Below are 20,346 nucleotides of genomic sequence, written 5' to 3' on the forward strand. Positions count from 1 at the left end.
ACTATCAGACTTTGTTAAAAAAATGAAGATTGGATAATCACTCAATTGATGATCATTTCCTTAAATACAGTAACAGGAAGGGTAAGTATGGACTCTGCATTGTTCAATGCCAATTTCATATTGGGTGGAGCCTAGATGCAAGTTTACTGAAGAAAATTAACTGTATTATCGTTGTTGTTGTTGTTGTAGGGTTTAATGCCATTTTTCAGCACACGAAAGGCTATACATGGTGGCCAGTATTATTGGTGGAGGAAGAAACTGGGAAATCCCCGGAAAGAACCACTGACCCTCGAGAAGCTACTGGCAAGCTTTTTCATATACCCACATTGGCTGAATCTGAGACTCGAACTCATGCAGACAGAGATGAGATGGCAGTGATCCGTAACGGAGAGTGCTTTAGACCACGCGGGGCCCCAACTGTATTACTGAATGCAAACAACAAAAGCAGAAGATACACCCAAACAATACAGACTAAATGGATATAAATGGTGTATATAATGTGATAATTTACCTAAATACATCAAAATATACCCAAATACCCAGAAGCTCTCTTGATTTGAAGTTCTGCATTGAGTTATGTAACTCTGTTGCCTAGGATAAAATCAAGTGAGTGGTAGGATCCCTAAGAATTTTTTTTGTTTGTTCTGGAACTGTCTTCTTTCTATTCTGAAATATAATTCTAAATATTTTTACCGTTTGCTGACTAAACCATTCAGATCCTTGTACCATCTCAGTCACAGCAACGTCTTATGAGGACGACTTGAACCACACAATAAAGGATGTTTGGCAAAAAAAGACAGCAATCAAGACTAAATTTGCTGACTCCTGACTTGTTGACTTGCATGATTATTCAAAGGAAAATGAAGATATTCTGTATGTTGGCAATGCCTAAGAAATCAGACTGGGCTCATGTTTGTTTTTTCAATTTTTGGCCTCCAATTACTAATTACTAATTGGATGAGGGAATTTTTAGCTTGGACTGAGAACAAAGTGGCCCAGAAAAGGAAAGTAATGCAATAGTAGGATGCAATGTATTACTACTATCAAAGAACATTTATTCTCAGTTTGACTCTTTTTTACATCACCAGTCCTGCACATGCTACTTCCTTGATATTAACCCAATCTTTAATAACAAACACTTGAGAATCACAGGTGATAATTGCATATGTTCAACTATAATATTAGTGGGAGTATGTTTAAAAGAGAAATGGAGACTGATATATTTGTATCTAGGGGCAAGGACATGCAGGATGCACATGTAAATTTTAGTATTATATATACATACTTGTAATATTCCCCTACAGCAGGGGTGCACAACCTTTTTAGATCAAGGGCCAAATTACATTTTCTAAGACCAATTATGGGCCGCTAACACTAATTTATTTAACAAAATTACTGTTCATGGGCCAGATTTCTGTGTTATTTAAATTTGTCCTGAGGGCCAGACAGAACACGTTCATGGGCCAGGGGTTGTGTACCCTTGCCCTACTGTGGTTTTGAAGACTCAAAAAGTGTGTTTTAAGATCTCAAGGGGTGTCAGAGCACATTAACAAAAACAGCTTATATCAAATAACATTTTCTTGGAAGCATGTAATACATTTACAAGCAAAAATGGTAGATTCAACTGTCCAACACCATCAGCACACACTTTTGTCGACACTCACATATTTACAAATAGACATTAGAAAAAATAAAACAAAAACCAATGTCTTTCTTTAAAATCCATTGTATAGTGGAGTATTTTCTTAATTAGATGCAGTCCTTGCTGCTTTCAATAGTTCAATAGATGTGGTTGAAGGTAATACAATGTTACTAGTGTTCATCTTTGCACACATCCAAAACTAGATGATACTGCTGTTCAAGATTCTTGGTGCATTTTTCTCAGCTCAGAAAATGATCTTAATGCATCTGCACTAGTATGATGAAAATGTCATATTCATGGTGCTGTTGCTAAGTCAATGGATCACATACACTATAGTACTACTATTAGTACCCCTACCACCTTTGTCAACTTAATGAGGATATGTCTATCACATTGCAGCTAATGGTATGTACACTCCAGAATGACTGATGTTGATATGGTGTTTTTGCAGCATGTGCAGAAAAAAAATGCTCCCCCTCACTGCTGCATCTTACAAAGTAAAACTCCCTGCAAAGTCTTTTGAAATTTAGGTTTGCTTGGCTTTGCTGACATTTCAACATTATTTTATTCACAAAGGAATCATGTGCAGACACTATTCTGACTGCCAAAAGATCTTGTTTTACGTTTTATATATTGAGCTTATCAATATGTTTTGCCAACAACCTTTAATAAAGATGGCTTAACATTCTCATTCAAGGCAGTGATGTGTGATAACTTTTGTTTCTCAACATGCATCTTCTTGACATCTGTAACTTCAAATGAACTGGGTTGTTTGTCATTACTTACACAAATTAGCTTAATGGGCTTTTCTCCCGCAGCAGTTTTCAAAGGAGCCACCATGGCTTCTCTCTATTATCTCTGCCAATTCAGTAATCTGTGAAATGGTGGTTGCTTCTGTGTGACCACCTTTGTAAATGCCTCTATGATGTTGTATTATATAATCAGCCCAGAGGATAGTTTAACATGTGCTCTCAGCAACTGTTTAATATGTACAGACCACACTCTAAGAATACATATAGTACTAGTCAAAATCTCTTTTTTTTTTTTTAAAGATTACTGAAAATCATGCTATTTGAAACACACCTGTGTTGGGGTTGGGTTGGGAGTAATAATATGTTTTTCACAGGGCAAGTCATTTATAGCAGGTCTGTATATACAGCAATCTATGTTAGAGTCCATGCACTGTCTTCTACATGATGTTCAACAACATGCTTTGTGTCAGATATTTCATCAACCAGATGTACTCAATAGTGACATACAAAAATCTCTTACAGTGAATGGAAACTAAAAAAATAAACTCAAGTTTCAAACTTTAAAGCTCTTATATTCTCTCTTTGTGAAAATAACTTGAATTTTCATTTTATTAGCAGAAAATATTCAATGAAACATTCTGCAATGGAAATATGAACCAATGCCCACCAACGTTCACTTATGATATAAAAGTTTTTGGTTGGTTTAAACACCAGGGTCAAAGGAAAACCAAGTCACGCCTGCAAGACTGCTTTCTGATAGGTGTTACACCTTAATAACTTGAAATATGTCCATCCAACACATCTGCCGATTCCATTATTAAGCAACTGAAGGGAAAATTTTCAAGTCAAACTGAGACCATTGCCCTATTTTCAGACAAGTCAAACTCTAAATACAAAACCTCTTATAAAATTTGATTCCAATCCAATGAAGTCTATAAAAGATTATTTAGCAGAAACACAATTTGTAATGGACAAGACACAATATGACATGATAGGATGGAAAATGAAACTGGATAACTTTATATGCTCCCTTTGTAAATACAGTGGGATTACACAAGATCCCGTGACTGTTGAAACCTCCATATGCCTCACTGCCACCATAATCAGCAATACCTATGACTCACTTTTGCTAACGTGGGTAAGGACAAAAAAGATCAGCTTCCATAGATATGTGTTTCAGTGTATACCATTCTATACTATCCAAAAATGATATCAAGATGCTTTCAATGCAAACATGAACATGTATCCAACAATGATCACTTTAAACTCAGTTTCCAAGAAAAACTTGTCTGTGATCTCATGCTGCTCAAGCCAGCTACAACTACTGGAAGCCAATCCCTTTACAGCACCATGGCAGTAATACATGCCAGATTCAAAACTAACCTTGTGGTTTCTTTCTTTTCCATTTGAAAAAGTTGAATATTTTACCACCTGAATTGCATAAAATCAGTTTGTTATTTAAGTAATTTACAATGAAGGATGAAATGCAACTTTTCATGTAATCCACATAAAACTGAGATAAATACAGACCCAGATCTGCCTCTAACCAATATGCTGGCAGGTTAGGGTTTATGTTATTTCTTTTATTTATTAGTCCTAGCAAACAAAATAGAACCAGATTTGTTGGTGCATTGTTGCAAACTAATTTCTCTCAACATTAAAATTGATTCAAGACTTAACTTGTCTCTGATCTCAGCCAGAATATGTTATGTAAAAGAGAATGAATTTTTAAAAGTCTCAGACTCCATTTTTTTTTGCATGTCCAGAGGATTGTTTGATCAAAGAAATCTAAGCTTATATGTCCTTCCTCACATACACTGAGCTGATAGAGCCAAAAATTGTGCAATAATGAAAGCCATAAATACTCAATTATAAGTCAGATAAAAGTGCAAACTGCACAGACATAGATCTGCCCTCACATAACTGCATAATAAACATGGCACCCTATTTCCAATGATCTGTCAATTATAAATTCTTTTGATTAAAAGACGTTCCTCAGATTGCATTAAGTATGTAGAGATTTCTATCATAATGCCATGTTCTTATTTTAATGAAATGTTCATCACATTAATGTATTCTATCCATATGTATGTTCAAAAGCAATTGCTATTACAAGATCTTTATGCAGTGAGATATTAAAGTCTATATGGAAGTCCTATGTAAAAAGATTGAGCACAACAGACAAGATAAAAAGAGAAGAACAAAATCATGAACAGAACAGGTCTCTACTGTGAATTCATATTTCTTCTAAATGTTTCAATCTGTTTCAAAGAACATGAAACTAAAAGCATATACTTGATAAAAAAACGTTACAAAAATAATTGGGAAACCAATTTTCTTTTACTAGTACATTAAGTTTCTTCAATAATACTTACCCCCAATAATAATATTTTAGGAGAACTACTACCTCACAACTCCAGCCCTCCCAGGCTAAACTTCTTAGCTAAAAAGCCAAGATGTATTTGCCCTCCTAGGTGGCAGTTAGAGTGATCTCCCCTTGATAAAGGATTGGTGCTAAATCCCATCAATACTACAGAAACTACTGGAGCAGAAGGCATGCTCGCTATGTGGATGCAACGGCAAGGATGATGAGAGGGTGCATGTGTATGATGATTAAGTAAGTATTACTGAAGAAATGCATTTTATTAGAAACATATGGTTTCTTCTTCCAATACATTACCTAATCATAATGCCTTAGGAGTATAACATGGTTCATACAGAATTCTGAATGATAAATTCAAAGACTTTTACCAAACTTTCAAAAGGCCACAAAGATAGATTTCCATGACCTATTTTCACTAACATTTTGGATACAAGTTATGTAATATGAGAAAACAATGAATGCAAAATACTACTGAAATTACCCAAGCCTCTAATAAGCCATAATCGTCATTTGTCCATGTTAACTATTGTATTTAGCTGTCGATTTGCCTTTAGCACTAAAGTACATGTGACTTTCAAATGTGCCATCAGCACTATAGCCAACTCAGCAGATCAGTGACTTAACCCCTGTAAACACAGTTCACCGGTTACACAGACGACCAATATATTGATGACCATTGGTTAATAACACCTGGAATGGCAACAAATCACAGAAAGGATTAGTGATTTGAATCTCTGTAATATGTAGTGCAGTCCAGAAGACAGATGCTCATTTGCATAACATGGCTACAAATAAGATCCATTGAAACAATTAAGAGTCACTTTCTAGAGAAATCATATTTAAAAGTAATTTCATTATTATCAGTATTTAAAAGTAAACTGAGATATTTAACCTTGCAATGGATATGTTAAGGAAAAGGAAAGCATATTTTGTGAATAAAATTGTGATTTTGAGGGATTCATGGAAAGGATGTTGAGGAGACTAAACATTATTTAACCCATGTGACAATGTTCAGTACTGGATCAAACATAGATTGCAATCAACAGGAAGTAAGATCTACCACAGCAGTTGCCAGGAGGGCACACCAGAAAAACTCCATGCTGTTTCTGAATCCATATTTGCATTTGAAAAATAAATGATGTGGCTAGAAAGAAAGGACAGTGAGCCCTTGAAAATTATGCAGCTGAGAAATATAGATTTTGTTAAACAAAAGAGAATGACACGGTCTCAAACAACCTAAAATCACAGAATACATCCCGAGGGAAATACACATCATGATCAGTATTGATAATTACTTAATTTTAGTCTATGCACAATTTGGTGATCCTAATTAGTTTGTAATTACATATTGCCAGTTTTATAATGGGATCTGTCGTGATAATGACCATTGTACTTTCTTCATGCTGGGATCAGCCTAGCTAGATTCCACTAATCTGCAATCAACTCAGAATATAATCTTATGCAGTGATCAGCCAAGCATAGATTTGCTTAGGATGGGATCTACCCTGAATACACTATTATGCTGAGATCAGCACAGAATACACTCAAATGATCTGTAACCTTTATTTTCTTATAATGCATGTATCAAACCTTTCATCACACATATCTTCAATTGCTGTGTATAAATTGTGAACAAACATGTTTGCTAAGGCCTCACTGGATTTTAAGTGGATAACATACACATAAATTTATTACTTTTTTTTTACTATGTTATTCCATATTTTGGAATTGCTAAAAGTGTGCTGCACTTCATGTGACATCACTCAGTCACAAATCATCATATGTAACTAATATTTTGAACTCAAAATGAGATATTTTATTGATAAAACTCGACATTACTCAGTGAACTTGTTACAGATAAATGTTCATTTAATTGCAAAATGGGTGCAGACGTGGTAAATATGTGATTGTGAGCTCTTTTTAAAAAAAGAATGGCACAAGATTTGGTGCAAATTCCTGTATCAAGGGATATCACTCTAACTCATGGGGGGGATATAACTTTTAGCTTTGTACCTAAAAATTTAGCTTGAGAGGGCTGTATTTGTGAGTTAGTATTAGTTCTCCTAAGGCATAAAAATTGGGTAATGTATTTTAAGAATAATAACAGTAAAGAACATTTCTGAAAGAAAAATTATAAAGAAAATTACAACATTTTAATACTGAAATGAATAAAAGAAAGGAAAAAAACTTACATTATCTGGAGGAAACAAGGTGACACTGAATGACAACATCTTTTAATCTGTCTTTTGGATAGACAGATAAAAATGAATTCACTGTATTTTACCTGGCTGTGAATAAGAAGCTCTCACTCTACCTGGAGAACACACAGGTGTTCGGAGAACCCGTGGGTAGTCAACCTCTCGATCTTTTCCCTCTGATGTAAGCCCAACGACTGCCATAGCCTGGGTCTGTGTAAGTTTTAAGGGGTCTCCTACTTTCCGCATGAGGGGGTTCTCATCACTCCCCTGCTTTCCAATACAAGCAAGACGGAGTGACACACCTTTTCTGCTAAGACGCCGTGGGGGAGGGGTTGGTGGTGTTTGCTCCCGGTCATAGTCACTGTCCTCTTGTGGAAGACTGGCAGGAAAAGATTACAACAATTAAACAATAATAAAAGAATCATAGCCAGTGGGACCTCTACTACCCAAATTAATCAGGCAGGAAAGAAAGTCTGTGAAAAGATTATCAGTCCTAATGAGAGTAAAATGTATCACTGATGTTGGGATTCAAACACACCAATGATTTGGATGCACAGATCATTTACACAGTCCAGCCTCAATTATCCAACTTCTGCTTCTCAAACTGGTGTTTTGGGAATGATTCACTTTGATGGGAAGTAGACATAAGTTCTCCGATTCCCATTTCAGATTATGAATTGCCCCCAGTTAGGACTGAACCTATATTTTCAAACTTTTTCACATTAAGGTTGGTAAAATCCAGATTCAAATATCTGCATATTCAAACTAAACGGTTGTCTTTGGGCAGTTAAGATAAGCAGACCCATTTTAATCCAAAATCAAAACTTGATCCGACAGTTTATATGACACTGTAACTGGAATGGCATTTACTGGATTAATGAGATCAGACTACAATGATCTGAGGCACTGGAGGCTATACAGAAACCACCATTTTCAGAAGAAAAGAGTAATATTAGAAACAAGAAATTTGTCTTGAGTACACATATGCCTTTGGCAATATGCTACAGCTGAAGAAACTTTGGTTCAAGATGCAAGGGGGCCATAACTTGGTAAAAGATTTTGATGCTGAGAAACGGTGAAAATTGAACTTAACAAAGATTTTCATGATATTAATACAAATTTTGTTTCAGCCCTGAAGTTCTTCAAAATTTAGCAGAGACAAACTATTATTTACAGAATGGACAGACAATAAGTGATAGTACTACCCGTTCATAATCTCTCCATAGACTGGCAAGTATTAAACACTGAACCTACTCTTAATTGAAAAACATCCACAGAAAGTGAATAAACACAGTAACCATTTAGTAAGAGTCAGATGTTGTGAAACAAAGGCAATAAAATCACTGTTTTTTTTCTTACACGGTAGTGTTAAAAAATATTATCCACTGTATTCCTTCATTTAGTTCCAGAAGAAGAAAAAAAATTCTTAGCTCTTTAATGTATTATATAACATGGTCACATTATCTGGATATTTGGATACTTAGATGGCAGAACAGATAGACTGATTGTAGACAACAGAGGGATTTGCATATATTCAATGTCTTCAATAAAATTATCTTATTCTCTAATGAACAGGAACAGTCCTCAGACAGACCTGCCAACCTTAACAAGACTTTTTCAGTAAGGTGTAACACAATATCATGTACTGCTACTGTTTACTTGGAAAACATGCATTACAAAATATCAACTATTATCGAGACTGATGCAGTGAAGGCAAACATGTTCAATTAAAATGTTTGTCAAGCACACTAAGACCTTAAATATTTGGAGCAAAGTATTAGAAACTGCAGTTCCAAACCCTTTTGGAGCTCAAAAGCATCTTGCTTATACTCTCTACCTGAACTGTAAATTTCAGGTGGTGACAGCCACCATCTATTCCATTATGAGACATATTCAAATCAATACATCCCATAAACTTTAGTGTTGCCTTTCCTGTTTTGTTTACCCTAAGAATCTGAACATTTCTTTTTATACTGATGTGTTGATTGTTTAAACATTTTGTAGAGGTTTATTGTCTTTTTCATCAGCAATGTGTTGTCATTCAGAAGAGACCATTTTTATAAAATGCTGTGTAGGCAACATTCAGCTTGATAATGCAGGTGTTTTGCATGACAAATAAAGACAGTATAAGCATCTGAGGCATTCCTGTAAAAGTTAGACCGACTCTCTGATGAACTCCCCTGAATCCAATATGAAACCTTGATATGGATGAAACACAGATAAGACAGATTTGTTTGCATTTTCATTATTTTTGTTATTAGTCCACAATTTAAAGGTCATTTCAGCAAGACTTATGGTCAAATTGTAAGGGTTGGCAGGTCTGCATAAACCTACTAATTTGACAGTTTTCTGGGAGAAAAAAACCCCCCAAAAAACATCTGATACTTTACTCAGCTTGAGAATTTAATTCATCAACAACCTTCATTGTTCCCATATATTCTGCCATAAAGTGTGATAGTGATGTGACATCTCAACTGTCAATCACTGCAGACCTAATAAATATTCAACTGTTTTGCTTCCTGTATGTGACCCAATTAGTGCTCATGTCCCCATAAGCACCTCCCACTCATTCTTTTCAGAAACATTTGCAGGACTATTAAATAATATTCTATTCAGAGATTTATCTATATTCTAATGGGGAAAGGTCTTTATACATATATTTTTCCTTTGTTCCTTTCCATAAATCTGAATAAGTTTTTAAGTACATTAATGACAAATCATTTCAGTTCAAAGTCAAAATCACATATTTCAAGCCAAGTGTACAGAAAACACACTGGTTAAGTGGAATTACTAGTAAAACAAATATGCACAAATTGTTGTCCTCACTTAATGTTTTGGAAAATATTTAGCAAAGCATTACCTGGAACTATTAAACAAACTGAATATAATCATTGATATAGTTTTGTTAATTTTATTTTCAGGACAAACAAATGACTAAATAAAATGATTGTGGATTGTTGTGCAAGCATTTGGAAAAGATATATAAATTAAGTAGAAAATTTAATTGACTGAGGAAAGAATATGTATCTGTAATGTACACAAAAAGCACAAAGCTTACAATAATGGCTACCTACTCTCTATAAACATAAAGGCTCTGTTTTTTGGAAATATCAGAAGGTGTAATGCTGTTAGACTGGGTATGCTTGACTGGTCTGTGACTAACAGAATTCATCCCAACCCAACGTGCTAAAGTTGTTTCTGCATCAATAGGTCTGTGATTAAGGTTGACAATATGAATATCATCCTGACCCACTGCTGATCCCTCTTTTGTCGAGGAAAGGCTGTAAACAGAGTATAATAGAGTATACAGTAAGTAATATAGTCCTCCAGAGTATATACAACACAGTCCTCCAGAGAATATACTGTAATACAATCCTCTAGAGTATACACAGTAAGTAATACATTTCTCAAGAGTCTATACAGTAACACAATCCTCTGGAGTATATACAGTAAGTATAATACAGTCCTCTGGAGTATATACAGTAAGTAATATAGTCCTCTAGAGTATATACAACACAGTCCTCCTGAGAATATACTGTAATACAATCCTCTAGAGTATACACAGTAAGTAATACATTTCTCAAGAGTCTATACAGTAACACAATCCTCTGGAGTATATACAGTAAGTAATATAGTCCTCTAGGTTATATACAGTAATACAGTGCACTAGAGTGTATTTATAGGTTACTGCATTTATATGGGAAAATATTAATGAGTTTTGGGATGGAATACTGCACTACCTTGGGAGTGCAGTATATCCCTCCGACAAAACGAGCTCATATTTTCCCATACAAATGCAGTAACCTTTTTATTATATGCTCATTTTTTTATTGTACCTAAGGTTTAATTATATAAACAAAATACACTACAACAAACAACGTAAATGAATGAATGCAGCATTCCAAACTAAATACACAAGCGCAGATTTGTCATTACACAATAACATCATTATTAATGTGCACATAACTCTGCCCAGATAAATTTGAACTTAATTGTGCCTCGACATAACTTTTGAAAGAAAATGGCGTGTCTAGTTAAAATTGAAATTTGCAGTCATAGTGTGAATGAATGCGCATTGCAACAACTTTTCCATTTGATCTGGAATGAGCATATTTTGGTATTTTGTTTCAACTCAACGAAAGTTTGTGATTTTGGACTGGATTCATCTGTGCAAATTATACATGAAATACATCGGATTGAAGTGGTGTGGGAGAAGCGTGTTTACATCTGCAAATGTGTTTCTGTTTCTGTCACTGAATGATTGAAATCATAATGTGGGAAAAATATGAAGTCTTTCAACTGCAATTATCAAAAAGACGCTATGGAATTTAATGGTTTTTTCATCTGAGTGCAGTAAGGAGGATGCAATTGCACTTATCATTGAAATTACAGCACAATTTCAAAATGTGTAATCCAGATTGAAAACCTATGACATGGCTCATGTAATTCGGATTTGCAGAATTAAGAAAATACATTTTCAGGAAATTCAGGTTGTAAAACTGTAAGTATATTTTATTTTGCCATTCTTATCACCAGCTAAAGAAGAAAGCATATGACTTGTCACTGGTATGTTATTTGTAAGGACCTTATCTTGCGTCTGTTATATACACTACTGTAGCTAGCCTAAATCCGTAACATTGTATCAATGAGGAATGTGCCAAAACAGCTGGTATGTGGCAGTCCACAAAACATCCGTTTTAGTTCATTCAGAAACAAATTTAAACAACCACAACGTAAAGAGCCTCTTACGTGAGTGTACATGATTTGTGTACAAATCAAAAGTGCATGTGTCTGCGTCCATTGCTTGTTTACAATAGAAAGTAATTCCTTTATGCACACGAATGCTATATGTGTATTGTTGCGTGGATTCAATATCAAGTAATACTGCACAATTCTGACAATGTAAAGGTAATGGGGAAAAAAATGAGCATATAATAAACAGTAATACAGTGCTCTAGAGTACATACAGTAAGCAATACAGTGCTCTAAAGTTTATATAGTAAGTAATACAGTTATCTAAAACATATACAGTAAGTAATAGTCTTCTAGAGTATATATAACAAGTAATAGTCCTCTAGAGTATATACAGTAAGTAATACAGTCCTCTAGAGTATATGCAGTAAGTAATACAGTGCTCTAGAGTATATATAGTAAGTAATACAGTCCTCTAGAGTATATACAGTAAGTAATAATCTTCTAGAGTATATAGAGTAATATTTCTCTAGAGTATATACAGTAAGTAATACAGTCCTCTAGAGTACATGCAGTAAGTAATAAGTCCTCTAGAGTAAATACAGTAAGCAACACAGTGCTCTAGAGTATATACAGTAAGTAATAAGTCCTCTAGAGTATATACAGTAAGCAATACAGTGCTCTAGAGTATATATACTAATACAGTCCTCTAGAGTATATACAGTAAGTAACAGTCATCTAGATTATATACAGTAAGTAATATTTTTCTAGAGTATATACAGTAATAGTCTTCTAGAGTATAAACAGTAAGTAATACAGTCATCTAGAGTGTACACAGTAAGTAGTTGTTGTTGTTGTTGTAGGGTTTAACGCCATTTTTCAGCACAAGATAGGCTATACATGGCGGCCAGTATTAATGGTGGAGGAAGAACCCAGGAAAAACCCGGAAAGAACCACTGACCCACGAGAAGCTACTGGCAAGCTTTCTCACATAACCACAATAGCCGAATCCGAGACTCGAACCGACGCAGACAGAGGTGAGATGGCAGTGATCCGTAACGGTGAGCGCTTTAGACCACTCGGCCACTCGGGGCCCCTACACAGTAAGTAATAGTCATCTAGAGTATATACAGTAATAGTCTTCTAGAGTATATACAGTAAGTAATAGTCATCTAGATTATATACAGTAAGTAATAAGTCCTCTAGAGTGTATACAGTAACAGTCATCTAGAGTATATACAGTAAATAATAAGTCCTCTAGAGTGTATACAGTAAGTAATAGTCATCTAGAGTATATACAGTAAGTAATACAGTCCTCTAGAGTATATGCAGTAAGTAATAGTCATCTAGATTATTTACAGTAAGTAATAAGTCTTCTAGAGTGTATACAGTAAGTAATAGTCATCTAGAGTATATACAGTAAGTAATAGTCTTCCAGAGTACATATAGTAAGTAATACAGTCTTCTAGAGTATATACAGTAATAGTCTTCTACAGTATATACAGTAAGTTGTTGTTGTAGGGTTTAACGCCATTTTTCAGCACAAGATAGACTATGCATGGCAGCCAGTACTAATGGTGGAGGAAGAACCCGGGAAAACCTGGGAAAGAACCAACAACCAACAAGAAGCTATTGGCAAGTTTTCTCACATACCCACATTAGCCAAATCCAAGACTTGAACCCACGCAGACAGAGGTGAAATGGCAGTGATCCGTAATGGAGAGCGCTTTAGACCACTTGGGGCCCATATACATTAAGTAATACAGTCCTGTAGACTATACACAGTAAGTAATACAGTCCTCTAGAGCAGTGCTGTCCAACCTTTTTGGCACCATGGGCCACTGAAAAATGTCGTTCTTGAAGCAGAGGGACACAGCAGAAAACTGAAAATCAATGACTATATAGCTGCTTGAGCTCTGGCGGGTAATTTAAAATCAACCTGTAGGCCGCGGGGTTGACAGCACTGCTATAGAGTATATACAGTAAGTAATACAGTCCTCTGGAGTATATACAGTAAGTAATATAGTCCTCTAGAGTATATACAGTAAGTAATAGTTTTCTAGAGTATATACAGTAAGTAATACAGTCCTCTAGATTATATACAGAAATACAGTGCTCTAGAGTATATACAGTGCTCTAGAGTATATAAAGTATACAGTTTTCTAGAGTATATACAGTAAGTAATAGTCCTCTAGATTATATACAGAAATACAGTGCTGTAGAGTATATACAGTGCTCTAGAGTATATACAGTAAGTAATACAGTCTTCTAAAGTATATGCAGCAAGTAATACAATCCTCACGACCTAGTCTGCCATTAGTCTGAATAATATGCAACAATCTGCATACTTTAGGGATTTTTGAGAAACATCTTTGACACCATGTTATCCACAGAATTGTATTCACATCATGTGAACATTTCACTAATACTGATATTTTTATGAAAGTCACATAAACCACCAGCAATTATACCATACATTCCCTAATATTTGCCACACTCCCCATTTTTATGAACAGAAAATGTAAAAGACTTGTGCTTTTCAAAACATGTTTTCTTCAGATCCATGATAACAACAAAATGAGTCTTGGTTGATCACACTGTTACAATCTATATATCAATGTATAAATTACTAAAGTCAAAGGCACACTAGTGTTAAACGTGATGCAATAGCTGGGCAGTCAGTTCAGCTACTTAACAGTCTGACTTCAACCTGCTGCTGAGTGGGAAAATGTGTTGACTGAGTGCCATTTAAACCGTACTGATATTTACAATGAATAAATTTGGTGGCAAAAAGATCCCCAGAGGTATATGTGGTCTTTATAAGATTACACTGAAAGAACAACTCTAGCTTTCAACTATCATTGCCTTTATTTTTTCCCCTATATTTGTAATCTGTTAGATGGTAAGTATTTTGTAAATGTCCATTATGTACATGCATGTTGTATCCATATTTACAAAATAAAAGATTAAATTTTATTGCATCTCGCCTTATCATTTTGCTCGAGCTCGCCTTGTTTCCTTGCATGTTTCATTTAGGACTGGAAGAACTATTATGATTTATCACTTTTTCTGATATTAAAACATACTTTTTTCTCTGTGCATACAATGTTTTTGTCAGTGAAAATAAATAATTTCCAAAATTTCCAGGTATCTCTTTTGAGTACTGATACACCTTGCAAGTTCAATGTTAGTCAAAAGTGGATGAAATAAACCAGGCTGCATTATATCCTTGCTGGCAAATTGCATGCATGATAATGTATTGGGTGAATACAATATATACTCACTTATAAGACAAGTCCAACTGCAAAATACATAGACCCAGATCTGCCATCACATAATACTCCAACAGATCTTGGTCAGTGCATTATGTTAGGAGTAATCAGTGGAATAACGAACATAGAAACTGAGCTACAGGCACATTATGTGATGGCAGACCAGGATCTTTGTTGTTTGCAATTTGGCTTCACTTACAAGGAGTATATTTAATGACATCAAACTGCATGCACTATGACTTTTCTTCCAGTATAGCATAATGGTACACTTGTATTTTTCACCATCAACAGCTTGGACAATTCATTAATTTACCTATATTTATAAAAACCGCAATCCCAACAACAAAAAAAGAGAAAAAGCAAAAGCTCACCTTGTTCTACTGGAGCGTCTGGAGTCTGACAGGACAACTGCTGAGACACGTACTGGAGAGAGTGGAGTTGACGATCTGTTCAAAGCATTGTGATACTCCACATTCAGATGCTGATTAGAGGCAGGGGTAGATACTTTGCCATTGATGGAATTCTGTGGGGAGATTTTGGTGTGAGAACCGTGGAAGGAATTTGAGGGAGACAGTTTTGAAGTTGGAGCCTGTACATGGTTTACATATAATGACTGTGTTCGATTAACAAATGGTAAACTAGTCCGTACTCCACTGGTAAGGGCATTCATCACACTGCCAAACAAACTGTGATTTCTCTGCAATAAGAAAGTGGAGAAAAAAAATGCCAAAAATGCATGTAGCTCAAAAAATGGGAGACTAGTTCATATTCCACTGATCTGGGCATTCAGCACACTGCTAAACACACTGTCGTTTCTCTGCAAGAAAATTAGACCCAAAAAACAAGAAAAATGCCAAAATGATGCATGTAGCCCAAACCATTTCAAACCCTCAGCAGGGTATGTGTACGAAACACTATGAACTAATCCCAATCATACCCCAAAGTCTGATTTACTTATCTCTAATAGTACAAGAGTTATGTTCATTACCAATGTTTTCTAAAAAAGCTTGAGAATAAACATTTCATAGAGTTCTCCTTTAATGAAGGTTTCCTTGCATAAGATCTTTTAAGTTTTAAAACAAAATAAACCTATCTTTGGTGAAAGATTTATATTGGAATACGGTAAGTAGCACTGGTTCTTCCAAGGACTCTGGTGATTTCAAACAGAATAATGAAAACTGCAGTGTCTCAAAGGTTTAATAAGCGAGACTTTGTATATATTTCAATATTCTTGTTATCTTAAGCAGTTATTAAGCATTTTAAACAATTCTGGTGCAATGTTGCAGTAGTATTATTTCACATAGCATCTCTAAATAACAATTAAAAGTGGGTTTACTTTTGTAATTATTCAAAGACAAATTGTGAAATCATAGTTTTATGATTATTGCCTTACACTACTGTATGTAACAATGCTTTGGCATCAATGCTTTGAGGGGGAAAAAATCAGAAACCAAGATTTACTGATTCTTTAATAGTACTGCAGACATCAATTTTCCAATAGTGTGAGCACAATCAAGCAAATAAAACAGATTTGTCAAAGAAAAATGTCTATAAAATGATGCTTTATATACACAAGTGACACCAGTCAACACTAGAAAGTATACACATATAGTAAATAGTTCATGCCTTCTGTGAAGATCAAAGTACTGAGAATTACCAATGTAACTAGAGGATTCATGTAATAATAAATTACACATCATCAAAGGGATGAACATAATTTGTGACATATAATACTGATAATCTTGTTCTTTTTTCATTGCCATAAGTAAATATCTATAAATCTCTAAAATAACTAATTTTAAATATAAATCTTTAAAGTTTTTCTTATGTTCATTTCTTAAGAAAGAATTGATACAAATAATAATAATAAATGTGTGGCTTGGAACTGCCAAAATATATGAAAAGGGAGATAACCACTCAGACTAATCATTACCTCACAGGATTAGAATTTGAGCTATGTATACATCTGTACTTGCCTTTCAAATTTAAAGGCCTGAAGAGTTAAATATAGAAAGTACCATATTACAAGAAACAGAAACTTTTCTTAGTACAGAGAATAGATGGCATCAAAGTCAAAAAAGAAAATGTAATGAATTACTTATTGTGGTTGATGTTTGATACTAACAGTATACAACTCCTATCATTTTGACCACTGGCACAATTATATTTTCACTTGTCAATTATACTTCCCTATTGCACAACATGAAAATAAGAATAAATAACCTGTCATCCCCTTTAAAGGGTTACAAGACATTTTTCATGAATTACTGTGCATATCATATCCCAGATTTAAATATGTTATTACACACAAGTTCAGAAATGGTCAGAAGAAAACAGTTTAAAATTTTCCAAAATCTAAAATAATTTGTATGTACTTCTGCCAATTACAAAGAATTCATAATGACCCAAAATTACAAAGAATTCATAATGACCCAAAGCTTACAAAGAATTCATAATGACCCAAAGCTTACAAAGAATTCAAAATGACCCAAAGCTCCATCTTGAAGTTTGTTTTATTCCCGTGGTGGAGGAGAGCAAACATGTATGGCTTATTTTTAACTGCAAATTAACTTTCTTTCCACATATTAGATTGTCATGGTCAAATGTACAAAAAAATGGATTTAAAGACAGCTGATGCAAACAATGGCTGGGGAGCTGCCTGGAAGGTCCTGCACTGGTTATACAAGCCAGTAGTAAGATCAAAATTTGACTGTACCTCAACAGTACATAGATGAGACTGTAAATCTTACCACTAATACACAATCAGGGATTTAGGCTCTATCTGGGTGAATATAGGACTCCATTAGAAAATTTTATGTTGAGAAAACAAACCCTTACTTTATCTCCAATGAACAAAAGTGGCTCTTCCTTAAACTGACAAACTATCCTTTTATTCATTTAACCCTGTATATTACGTAGCATTTTATCCAACCAACCCTGTATATTATGTAGCCTTTTATCCAACCAACCCTGCATTTTATGTAGTCTTTTATCCATCCACCCTGTATATTATGTAGCTTTTTATCCAACAAACCCTGTATACTATATAGCCTATTATCCAACCAACCCTGCATTTTATGTAGTCCTGTATCCATCCACCCAGTATATTATATAGCCTTTTATCCATTTAACCCTGTATATTATGTAGCCTTTTATTCATTTAACCCTGTATGTTATGTAGCCTTTTATCCATTTAACCGTGCATATTATGCAGTCTTGTATCCATCTAACCCTGTATATTATGTAGCCTTTTATTCATTTAACCGTGTATATCATGTCGTCTTGTATCCATTTAACCCTGTATATTATGTAGCCTTTTATTCATTTAACCCTGTATGTTATGTAGCCTTATATCCATTTAACCGTGTATATTATGTAGCCTTTCATCCATTCAACCCTGTATATTATGTAGTCTTTCATCTATTCAACCCTGTATGTTATGTAGCCTTATATCCATTTAACTGTGTATATTATGTAGCCTTGTATCCATCTAACCCTGTATATTATGTAGCCTTTTATTCATTTAACCCTATATATTATGTAGCCTTTTATCCATTTAACCCTGTATGTTATGTAGCCTTTTATCCATTTAACTGTGTATATTATGTAGTCTTGTATCCATTTAACTGTGTATATTATGTAGTCTTCTATCCATCTAACCCTTTATATTATGTAGCCTTTTATCCATTTAACCCTATATATTCTGCAGCCTTTTATCCATGCATATTATGTAGTCTTGTATCCATTTAACTGTGTATATTATGTAGTCTTGTATCCACTTAACCCTGTATATTATGTAGCCTTTTATCCAACCAACCCTGCATGTTATGTACCCTTGTATCCATCTAACCCTGTATATTATGTAGCCTTTTATCCATTTAACTGTGTATATTATGTAGCCTTTTCTCTATTTAACCCTGTATATTATGTAGCCTTTTCTCTATTTAACCCTGTATATTATGTAGCCTTTTCTCTATTTAACCCTGTATATTATGTAGTCTTGTATCCATCTAACCCTGTATATTATGTAGCCTTTTATTCATTTAACCCTGTATGTTATGTAGCCTTTTATCCATTTAACCATGTATATTATGTAGTCTTGTATCCATCTAACCCTGTATATTATGTAGCCTTTCATCCATTCAACCCTGCATATTATGTAGCCTTTTATTTAACCAACCCTGCATGGTATGTAGGCTTGTGTCCATCTAATCCTGTATATTATGTAACCTCTTATCCAACCAACCCTGCATGTTATGTAGCCTTTTATCCATCCATCCTGTATATTATGTAGCCTGTTATTATATAGCCTTTTCTCCATTTAACCCTGTATAGTATGTAGCCTTTTATCCATACATCTTTGCATATTATGTAGCCTTTACCCTTTATGCTCAGAAACCAAATTTCATTCCACCTTTTGGCAACTGAATTTGTCCTCTCTTAGAAAGATTAAAAGTCACAGCTGCAAACAATGCAAAATTGTTTACTGGTTATCAACAACACACAAAATTATATTTGATCTTCAAATCTTCATAAGTCTTCAACAAATTCCTCCCATCTCTTTTTGAGAAAATTCTAAACACCCCATAGCACCATCTCCAGCCAGTTCCTGGATAAAGACTACATTTTTACCCCAGAAAGTAATGAATTAAACTGAAGTCTCTCAAAAAGAATTTTTATAATCTTTTCTGATTTCCTTTTGAAGCTAACAACCTTGCAAAACTTAAATCTGACAATCCCTTAATAAATCAGATACTGCAAGAACATGGTTAGCACATGCAATCTGAAAAAAGTAACCTGTACTCTTGACCACATAGTTACAGTAGTATTTAGCGTAATGAAAAGCCAAAGCTGCCCTGCAATTGCCCTTTTCTGAATAGATGACGATTGATTATACTGATTTCATAAATATATGCATCAGTATGTTCTTCTTACTTGGCAAAATATATAGAATGAAAACTGAACAAATTTCACAACATCAAACCCACTGTTGGAGACTGGAATTCCGAAAATAGAACAAACTGCAGAGATGAGATGGTATTGTGGCAATCATGTATTGCACACACATATCTGACTCATTCATACCTCTTGCAAGTTAAAACTCAACCATAGTGTGTGCCCTACCAATGCCCACTGATAATAGAACACATAGTCAAGTTTCTCAGAAAAAACTTGAACTGAAATTTAGGTATAGACTTTGGTATGTGCATTAAAAAAAATTGTACTTAAAATGTAAAAAAAAAATTTGCTCTCTGTTATCATTGTTTTTGTATGTTTCTAACACAACATGGGCAAAGAAGAACTAATAATAGAGATTACTGACTCAAATAACAGCAACCATATGCTTTTTGTAGGTGAATTTGTGCAACAGCTATGGCCAGCACTACAGCCCCATGTATGTAATTAC

General features: G+C 34.5%; 1 protein-coding gene across 1 annotated transcript in view; it reads right to left on the minus strand.

Annotated features, from left to right (window-relative positions):
- LOC149789247 (muscle calcium channel subunit alpha-1-like) overlaps positions 1-20,346 on the minus strand; it is a 335,403-nt gene that overhangs the window by 31,722 nt on the left and 283,335 nt on the right. Inside the window, exons 37-40 of the mRNA XM_089975421.1 lie at positions 15,311-15,636; positions 10,050-10,256; positions 7,092-7,354; positions 3,778-3,825 (exon numbers count right to left, since the gene is read on the minus strand). Coding sequence (XP_089831547.1) covers positions 3,778-3,825; positions 7,092-7,354; positions 10,050-10,256; positions 15,311-15,636 — 844 coding nt within the window. The remainder of the gene's footprint in view (positions 1-3,777; positions 3,826-7,091; positions 7,355-10,049; positions 10,257-15,310; positions 15,637-20,346) is intronic.

This window comes from Sinohyriopsis cumingii, chromosome 11 (genome assembly GCF_028554795.1).
Source record: "Sinohyriopsis cumingii isolate HCF-2022 chromosome 11, ASM2855479v2, whole genome shotgun sequence".
Lineage (NCBI taxonomy): Eukaryota > Metazoa > Mollusca > Bivalvia > Unionida > Unionidae > Sinohyriopsis > Sinohyriopsis cumingii.